The sequence below is a fragment of the Carya illinoinensis genome, chromosome 6 (assembly GCF_018687715.1).
Source record: "Carya illinoinensis cultivar Pawnee chromosome 6, C.illinoinensisPawnee_v1, whole genome shotgun sequence".
NCBI classification, from domain to species: Eukaryota; Viridiplantae; Streptophyta; class Magnoliopsida; order Fagales; family Juglandaceae; genus Carya; species Carya illinoinensis.
Window position 1 is genome coordinate 23,435,235 of NC_056757.1, and position 10,898 is coordinate 23,446,132.

Here is a 10,898-nt window from a genome sequence, read left to right on the forward strand (position 1 = left end):
TCCCCAAATCTGTGGGGTCTTGCTTGGTTTTTTTTGGCTCTTTGTCATGCCCTGTTTCCTCCTCTAGCTGTGAGCCTCCAAGCTCGGTTTCCTCTCTTATTTTCCCTTAGTATTTTTGTGGTTCATTTTGTGGCTTGCTTGTTTTTGGTTCTTGCCGTGATTGCCACCACGAGTGGTCCCCAACCCTCCATCAAAGCTTCCCCTCTCCCTTGCTGTCGATCTACCCCCTCCCCTCACAATAGTCGGCAAACGAAGAATAAAAAGCAACCGAACGTAATTTAGGAATATAAGCAGGAGTAAAATTGGAAAAAAAAAATATTAGACGAAAATACTATAGAAAGCGGATTCGCACTTTATATATAAACTAGGGGAGGTTAAACGTGCTGTGCACGTTTGCTTAGTTGTTTGTTTTTGCTGCATCATACAAAAATTTGTTCAAACAAAATTTAAACAAAAAAACAGAAATATAAACAGGATTTTGTTTTTCTATTCCACAATCATTGTAGTTCTGGGCCAAATTGGACAGGGCCAATATAGAGAACAATAAAATTTTTGTGTTGTTGCTGATTGAATATTTCTAGATCTGCAGTAAGTTAAAGCATCCACTGTTTTTCTAAAACTTCTACTACAACATTCTCAATAAATGGTAGATGCTCCTATATGTTATATATTTAATGAGATTAGAGAATGAATAAATTTCTAAATAATTAATTCATAAAAAAAACAAAATAAAAAAATGATTAGTATTTTATCATGATAAAAAAGTAATTTTTTTTAATGTTAAATATAGAAACTACAGAAATAAAAAAATTTACCTCTCCATTGTGATTCATGAAATCAACTGTAGAATAACCCAATGCTTCCTCAGCAATTTCGCCAAACATCACTGTAGGTAATTTTTCTGTCCCATCATTAAGTTCAACATATGCTCGACACCTAGAAATAATTAGAGCATGATTTTTTGTTAAAATTGATAAAAAGAAGTATATTTAAAATTTTTAGAGTGAATTATTAGATGATAAAATTTAAAAATATATATCGTGGTTGAGCAACAATTTGGTGTTTGCAATGGTAACAGAGGAAACTTTCATTGTGGTCATGTCCAGTTCCTTTATTACAATTGATGTAAGACATATAAAAAAATATTTGGCGAAAGTTGATGATGTTTATTTTTGCTTTAATCCAGAATTTTACCTTCTGTAGCATGTAATAAACAATATGTTAGATAAGATATATGAGTAAAAATTTGAAATTGGTAGTAAAGAAGAGCATTTTACCTCCATTGGTTGTAAACTTTTCATCAATGCAGCAACATCACAATTTTTTTGTTATTTCTCGCAAACCAATTGATGATAATGATGCAGGCGGAGATGTCAATGATTTTGCAATAATTTTATCTAGTATTGCATCGTTAATTGTTGTCCTTAAAAAAGATGAAAAAAGAAATAATTTAAATATTGAATATATGCACATGAAGAATTTTGAACATAAATAAATTGATATGGAAGGAAAGTAAAAGTTAGAAACTAATAAAAAAAATAAATTTATGAAAAATTGTTTAAAGATTAATCACCATTTTTGTAGTTGCTCTGCCTCAGGAAGATCAGGATTGATTGTGAAGACACTTTTGTCCGCGATGATAAGGACAAACCTACATTATAAATATTGATTATTATTATTTAAAAAATATATTACTTATAAAAATATTTAACAATGAAAATTATTAAAGATACCATTGTATGACCGAACTTTCAATTTTGTTGCAAGGATGATTGGTTTTCTTTCAATTATTTCAGAAATTTTTTCACATTCATCTTTCACAAAGCGTCCCCACATAGTTAAGCTAACAGGATTTAAGCTATAACATATGAAAGAAAACAATTAATAGAAATTTTATAAAGCTTAAATTCAAAAAGAATTTTGAAAATATAAATTAACAGAATTTCTTACCTCTAATCTATGATGTAAATTTCTTGAATGGTAATTGGTCCCTTTGTTAATATTATCTCTTTGGATGGCCTGATTTGAATTGCAACTGCCAGTAGATCTGATTAAAAATATATAAACTGTTAATTAATTGGCAATAAAAAATTTAAAACAAATAAGAATTTACCTATTTCTGCAATTGAGTCTTTGTAGGGATCTAATTGATCAATAGAGATGAAATTGAATTTTGGTAGCTCTAAATGCATTTCATCGTTTGGTACTTCTACAATAATTGTCTTCGAATTTAAAATCCACTGAAATTCGTATGATTCTGTTCTGAATTTAAGATTTAATGGTTTGACAAATGCATTTGTGATATAATACGACCGGAAGATATGCAGAGAATTTTTTCTTGAATCGATATCTGTCCCAAACATGGTTGCTTGAACCCGATTTCCCTGCATTATATGAAAAAACTTAAGTAAGAATTTTTTATAATAATTTTTTTCTAAATGATTTTGAAAGAATTGGTTTAAAAAAAAAAGAAATAAATTTGAAAATAAAATAGAATTAAATATAAGGAAAATGTAAATAATAGAAAACATAAATATTTTAATATTTAGTCAAATTTTAAAAATAGATATTATACCTCTTGATCGATTAATGTCAAATTTTGGTATTTGACTGGTAAGTGCTGTCCAGTTCTTTTGGGAGATTTTTCTGCGACGATCATTTTGATTTTCAAGTTTTTTATGGCTGAAGAAATATCTTTGATTGATATGAAAATTTGCCACATCTTGAAAAGCTGCAAATTACAACAAAAAAAAAATGTGTAAGTATTGTAATAAAAAAGTAAGATATAAAAAATGAAATTAGTAAAAATGTAATATAAAAATAACAAATTAATGAAATATATATAAAAAAAGGAATTTATAATTTAGTTTTAGAGATAAAAATATATTATAAAATTAATATTTAATTACCTGCATAATTTCAATCGGAAGCTGCAATTGTTAATAATTCTGTATATACAATATTTTTTGTAGAATTATTCTCTGGTTCTTCCATTGAGATTGGTTGTATTAAAATTTTGACTACAGAAATAGTCTTTGCTCTTGATAAAGCAACATATAATTGTCCATGTGAAAAAACTGGTTGAGGTAAGTATATTCCAACAAAATCTAACGTTTGTCTTTGTGATTTATTTATACTTATTGCAAAGCTTAATCTGATAGGAAATTGAGTTCTCTTGAATGGAAAACCACTATTTTCATCTGGTCTTGGCAAAAAAGGGATCCTTGGAATGAAAACTTTTTTATCAGTCTGATGGCCAATTACAATTTCTGCATGAATAACATTATGATCAAAATTACGACAAATCAGCCGTGTTCCGTTGCATAATCCTTCAGAAGGATTAATATTTCTAAGCAACATGATAGGACAATTCTGTTTGAGCAATAGTTGATGTGGAGGGAATCCATTTGGAGTCAATGTATTTAAGAAATCCTCCATAATTGCCTATTCAGATGCATCAATTGTTTCATCAAAACTGTAATACTGTTTAATATCTCCTGGAAATCTCTGTATCAACAAACTATTTATCTCATCTACATAACTGTTCTTTGGTGTCAATATGGCATGGTTCATCATGCTTGAAATATTTATTGAATATTCTGAAATATCATTAAAAACAACATCTAATAATTGATCCAAAGAAGCAGTATCATTCTGATATGGAATTAACATGGCTATAGGAATTTTGACATATTCATCGATTGTAATTGGTGGCATTCCATTGCCTAATTCCAATATATAGTTTGAAAAATCTGGATCCAATCTTGCGCGCATATTTTCAGTCAGACAAATTTTTGTTAATGTGGGCCACAGATAAGAAGAAACCAAGCTAGCATCAATTTGTTGCTGGCTTGTTCCTTTTGGAACAACAGGTAAAATTTGGCGAAAATCTCCTTCAAATATAACAACTTTTCTACTAAAAGATAGTTCTGAATCATTGACATCTTTCAACATTCTGTCTAATGCTTCTATGGCTTCTTTTCTTGATATAGGAGCTTCATCCCATATAATCAACTTTGTTATTTGTAGTAGTTTTGCGAGTCCACTTTGTTTGCTAACACTACATATGAAATTTTTGTTACTGTCTAGAGGTATTTTAAATCGTGAATGTGTTGTTCAACCTCCAGGTAGAACTGATGTAGCTGCACCAGATGAAGCAGTTGCAATAGCAATTAAATGTCTTGACCTTATTGTTGCAAGAAGTGCCTTATATAAAAATTCTTTCCAGTTCCGCCAGGCCCATCTATAAAAAATGCAGCACTTTGATTTGAGAAAACCTTTTCTAAAACCAAATTGTAAACAATCTGTTGCTCTCTATTAAGTAGTGTTGATGCAGTAATATCCTCTTCTGGAATAAAAACAGCTAGTTCATCCATCAATCTCTCTAGACAAAAATTCATCTTCATTAAAATGAATGTTTCGATCAAGAAGTTGGAATGAATTAATGTCTCTACCCATTGATTCAAGTGTCATGGAGATGGAGCATAAAACTTGCATTCTCATATTTGATTGAGAATCTTCAGTTAATTGAAAATCAGATGACATGTCTTGTTCAAAATGTTCCCAAAGATATCTTGGATTTGTTGGATTACAGTAGATCAAAATAGTTGCAAATAGCTGACGCAAATTAGAAGGCATTTGATATAGAGATACTTCCTATAAAGATTCTTCTACACTGTCATCTCTTTCTAATAAACCGTGCATTATAGCAGCTTCACGAAATGCAGTGGCCAAAACACCATTGACTGTTTTGAGGTCATCAAATGATAAAAGACCTCTTATATGATTCAATAGAATTCACAAATAATATCTTTCACCTTCAGAAGGATTTGCTGTCACAATTCCGCCTATAACCTGTTTCTTTTGGATAGTCCACATTTTATATTGTTGACTCCAAACATAAAATTCTGGAAATTCTTTGTACAACAACTTTCTGGTGTTTTCATCAACTTGACTTGTCGAAAAGAATTCTGTTAACGTTGATTTTGTAGAAAGATCAAACCTAATCACATTGTTCAAGTTTTCATGTGCTCGAAATGTTACTAGGTGTTGATTTTCAAGATGTAAATGCAAGCTATAAACTGTTGGATGCACTTCATTGATAATAAATCCGTATATTCTCCACATTGCTTTTGGTGGAGCAGCCCATCAAGCTGATTGGAATCGTTGAATTTCATCAATTTGTTGATTTGTTTGTTCAGAAACCAAGTTAAAGGCAACACGGTCATTATCTTTGTAAATATATTTGTAAAGATATTTAACTGCCTTTATTGTAGAACAAATTTCTACATTAATATGATAGTCAAACATTGCAAGCAAATAAGAATTGTATGGAACAACCCAATAATTATCCAAATCACGACCTCTAATTGTCACAGTTCTTCCATCATCAGATCGTTTATATATTGGAAAACAATCATTCCCAATGGTTGTGTTCGGCACAAAATGTCTTGGATAATTATTCTTGCAGTGACCATTCTTTTTCATGCACACATTTGTTGGATTCAAGGCTCCACACAGTCCATGCATCATATGTTTTATAACAGCTGTATATAGATGCAAGTTCTTGTCTTTGTCAAGTAATTCTGCAGAAACAATCTGATCAAAAGATTCTGGTGCATATAATTTCCAATCTCGATGTAAGATGATAAAAAAATGTGCATGTAGGAGTCCTCTTTTCTGATGTTCAATGACATAAACATACGCTGAAACTTTTCCAAATCTCTCTCGTTTGAATAGTTGATGCTTCAATTCTTCTAATTTTGCTCTGAAGACTCGGGCTATTAAATTAGGACGATTTTGAGTCTCTTCATGTGGTTTCAACTCAGCTAAGATTTCTTTCCAATTTGGGTTGCATGTAATTGTTAGAAAGATATCTGGTTTTCCATACCGTTGAACTAAAGTCATTGCTTCCATGTATCTTTTTTTCATATCTCTTGGACCTCCAATAAAAGATGATGGCAGAATCAGACGTTTTCCAATTCTAGAAGCATTTGTTTCTCCAACACTAATACTATCCACAATGCCTTGATACAATTCAGATCGAATATGTTACTGATTACTGCGAAAATAATCTAATCTTGATGTTTCAATTTTAATATACATATTGACAACAAATTGTTGAAGCAATCGACCAGAGAGTTGAAGAATTGAATTGACATCTTCTCTGAGTTGTAATTTATAACAATAGTATTCACGACATGAAACAAATGGATCTTTTCTGTTTCTCCTTAACATTACAGAAAATCATAGTTAAAAATTTAGTAATTTATATATTTTAATACGTAAATTGTAGATGAAATATATAAATCATTTGGAATGGTGTATATAACCTTGCTCTTCTTGAAAGTTTTTTTTCAAATTTTTTTTTCTTCATCTAAAATTTCTTGTAAGTTAAGCTTTACTATTTGTACAAACTTACTTTTTATTTACAATTTGTATACAACTATGTAGAAAATTAATATTGTTTTAAATTTTAATTTGACTTTATTGATGCTTTGTTATGTTTAAATATTATATAAAAATATTATATTATTATATCTAAAATTATTTATAAATTATAAATAAGTCGGTGGTACCATTATCCTTTTTTTTAAAAGTTTCTTATGTTTACCAACAAACATCTTGAATCTTGGATCTGACTATTGTTTTAAAACTTTTCCCTTTAAAAAGACATGAATTTAATTATGCATCGGCCAATTTTTTTCTGCTTGACCTATTATTATGCATTTTACAAAGTGACGTTTCGGATAATGTTAAAAGAAAAAATTAATTTTTACTTGAGTTATGAACATCACAATAGTTTGGTGATAACTCAACTTATTTTTTATTGTCTATTAAGAGAGAAATTTGAAGTTAGAAAATGAGCGAGAATTTATATAAATATAAATTTTTTAATTTTATAAATTTCATAAAAAATAATTTTACAGAAAAAATAACAATCTTAACTAAAAACACTGAGAACATTCCTCCTTTACAAGAAATATAAAAAAATTAAAATATCTATTATAAAAGTGATAGCAAATATTATACTGGGATTGAAATGAATTTTCATTTTATAATGTAAATTAAATAAATCCCAAATATTTACATATATCCGTTTAAATAGATTTAATTTTTATTTCTTGTAAAGGAAGAAATGCTCTAAATGTTTAAAGTTTAACTGCTATAACGTAAAACTCCTTCTAAATTATAAATTAATGAAAACAATTTTAAAAATATACTGATATGATAAAATATAAATTTATTTACCTCAATATAAATTTTTTCAAATAACATTAATAACTGATTTCTCAGAATATTTTTGGAACAAATTATATATGCACACCGACGCATTACGGGAACACTTAACGCTTAGAATGCCTTCGCCCAAATAAATATAGGTGCTTCCTCTTTTTGGCATTCTTGCAGCAATAGAAATTTTATGAATTACATAATAATTAATATTCCGAAAAGACTTAAACGCCTTTAACAGAATGAAACTTTGTTTTGTAAATAAAATAACATATTCAATTTAACACGAAAATGGGAAAAACATTAAGAACAATTTTGAAAACAAAGTTTAAAAAGCGAAAACTATAGTATTGATCAATTTAATAGAATTAGACTTTACTTTCAAAATAAAGTAGATTAGTTTAGTTATTTGCAAAAAGATATAAGACGTTAAAGCATTAATCGAAGTGAATAAATAGTAGTCAAAAAGGTTCGTGTAATATGCGCAAATTTGTTGTACTTAATTTGAATATTTTAAAAAAGGTAGCTCATAAACAATACTCAAAGAGGTTAGCTTAAAACATGTAAATTCATTGTGGTCCATTTGATTATTATTTTAAAAAACAAGGAACCTATATTTCCAGGCTTTCATTTTAGTATCAAATACAGATAAAAAACAAAACGGAAATGTTAATAACCGGCGTTGGTTAAAAAAAGCCACACTCCAACTTCAAAATAATTTACATAGTCTTTTATCTCTTCGGAGAAAAATAAAGTAAAATCGGAAGAGATGAAAAGAAAGTAAAATCGGATAAAACCATTCCGTGTACGTGAGTGTTTCACAACATTTTTTTGGCATATTTGTTTTGAGGTGCTACAAAATGAAGTACCTTGTGAAGTATTTTTTTAAAGACTACTTACTAAGATGGTTTCTTTTAAGGTTGAACAAAATTATGATAACTTAAAATAAAGAAACAATTGTCATTACATACTATTTTTCATAAAATGTAATAAAAACCAATATTAGAGACAGAATACAATTTTAAAAATACATATGAAGAAATCCAATGTCAAAACGTGAAAGAAAAGAAAAATAATTTTTTTACAAATGGCAGAGCAGCAAAAACAATAAAAGAATTATATCTAATATGTATAGATATGATTAAACTATATAACTAAAAAAAAGAAGCAAGGATACAAGAGTTACTGCAATTAGTGAAGGGGGCGTTTCAACTATATACATCCATACTTCAGCTTATCAATAAAACAAAACAAAAAAGAACATTTTTATTTATAGAATTCGGTAAAAACAAATAAAAATTATATATAATATTTATACAAAGTATAATACCGAGGGAAAAAAACCTTCACAAAACTTTGTATATGTTATGCATGCAAAATGTCATGCAATTTATAACTTTGCATAAATGGCCAAAAACTAAACCATCACAAAATCCAAACAGCCAGCAAAATTAGGCAACTTCTTTAAGACCAGCTACTGAACTTACGATGTCAGAAAATAAAAGTAATAAAAGTATACAAACTCTAAATATTACAAATTCCAAATAACAACCTATATAAGAATATATGAAGTTTATTATGAATTAACTTGAATATATAATGCAATTCCTCACTTTCAAACAAATCAACAAACACTTATTGTGATGACCCGCTTTTACGTGTATTTTCACTGAAATGTTGTTTTTATTTTAATTAATATATTGGTTTATTTATTTTAAATTAATGTATTTTAATTGGTTTTTATTTATTTGATGTTGTGTTTAATTTATTTAGTCGTTTTACGGTTTTTAAAATCGTTTTCGGCCGATCAGTTTTGGTTTCTGGAGTGAGGACTGGACCTCATTTCTTTTCCCTCATCTTTTCTTTTTCTTTTCTCTTTCTCCTTTTTCTTTTTCTTTTTCCTTCTTTTTCTTTCTTTTTCTTTCTTTTCTTCTTCTTTCTTCTCCTTTCTCTCCCGCGTATGCCGAACAGCCTTTTTTTCTCCTTCCCGTCGCCGCCCCTTTGACCGCCCAGTTCTCCGCCGTCCGGCCACCGTTTAGTGCACCACCACCACCATTCTCTTCCCCTTCCACCAGAGATCATCCTCACCAATTTTCAGAGCCATCGGACTAGCCGTTAGCAACCGCAAACCGACGGAAGTCACTGCACCTGCTCTGTTTTTGCCCCTGTCGCCGGTTGCTTTCACAGCCCAGAACTGCCGCTCGCTGGCGGCGTGGCCTACACCACCCACCTAGTTTTCTTTCCCTCTCACCGGTGAACATCCCCACCAAGTTTCACCTCCATCCGAGCCACTGTTGGCCACCACGAGCTCCTCCAAGCCATACGGTTTTTCACCGATTCCGGCGCCGTCGCATCACCTCCGGCCACCATCTCTTCACAACTTCTTCCCCTAGCTCTTGCCGACCTAAACCACCCATTTTCTGCCTCGATCCGTTGCCGGAGCAGCTCCCACGAGCTCAACTCCGTTCAGCCCCTTTTTGGCCTTCGACCGCCATTTCCACCACCACCCACGGCCAAAACTCATTTCCTTTAGCCTCATAAATATCTCAAGACCATTCCGTATCAATTTCATGCCTTGGTTTGTCCCCGTTCGAAAGTGGGTAATTTATTACCCACGGCCACAGTGTAAATTACACTGTTACGTTGCTTTTCCTCCGCCATTTGCAACGTCGCGAGCTTTCAAAAATACCATATAGCGCCGTAAGTATTTTTCACTGTAAGTATTTTCCAAACCCTACTTTTAGATTTAAATATATTTTTACTCTTTCGATAATTAATTGTTGTTGGTTGGCTGATTCCGGACTGAGTCCGAGGAGTTCGGGGGTCGGATGGATTGAGGACGGAGTGCTTGGTTTTGCTTATTTGTGTTTGCTTGATTATTTGAGCCATGAGCCGTGAGTTGCATATTGTGTTTATGTGCATATTGTTTTAATCGAGAAAATCCTGTTTTCTTGGCGTAAATGGTTTTGGGTGCGTATGTCTCACGAGCCCAAGCCGGGATGGGTTATTACCTCGATGGAGTTCCTCTGGTCACTCGGGAGTGGATAAAACTGATTGACATCCCCTGGGTTGTCGCAGGGCGATGACCGGATCGCACGATACGGTAACGCTGTCGTGTCGACTCCGTGGTCCCTAGAGTGGCGGGGACTAGAGGATGGCCTGGCCAAGTACGCGCGGGGCGCGAGTCTGGGCATCGCTCGTTTAGGTGTCACATGCGTAGTCGTTACCTGTGGTGTGGCACAGAGCCAGGGTGTGCGGATGATCCCTAGGGGAGATCATGGTGCATGCATAACCGGTTTGTTTTTATGATTTTCGGATGTGGGCCATTTTCTGGAAAAATGACGATGTTGGTTTTCGAGGCTTTTGATCCATTTTCTGGGAAAATGGTGGTTTGGGCCATTATCTGGAATAATGGCGAGACTTGGTTTTAAAGATATGTTTTTGTGGGCCAAATGGGTTTCTGGAGTGCGTGGAAAAATTATGGTTTTATGGCGCATGTGTATTGGTTTTTCTTTCACGCATATTGTTTGAGTTTTATATGTTTTTATCTAGTAGTGTTTGGAGTTTACTTACCTGCGGCACCATTTTTGGTACCGTAGATTTTGGTGCAGAGATCGAGGATGAGGCGGAGGAGGCTGAGCCCCGAGGATGCGGCTCCGCCGGGA

General features: G+C 32.0%; 1 protein-coding gene across 1 annotated transcript; it reads right to left on the reverse strand.

Annotated features, from left to right (window-relative positions):
• Positions 1–3,444: 3,444 nt before the first annotated feature.
• On the reverse strand, positions 3,445–3,954 carry LOC122312685. The gene has a single exon (XM_043127346.1). It carries the CDS (start codon positions 3,952–3,954, stop codon positions 3,445–3,447), a length of 510 nt encoding a protein of 169 aa, XP_042983280.1.
• Between the last annotated feature and the right edge of the window lie 6,944 nt (positions 3,955–10,898).

Coding starts and splice junctions, on each gene's coding strand:
- LOC122312685 (XM_043127346.1), bottom strand. CDS start 3,954: ATGTTGAAAGATGTCAATGATTCAGAACTATCTTTTAGTAGAAAAGTT.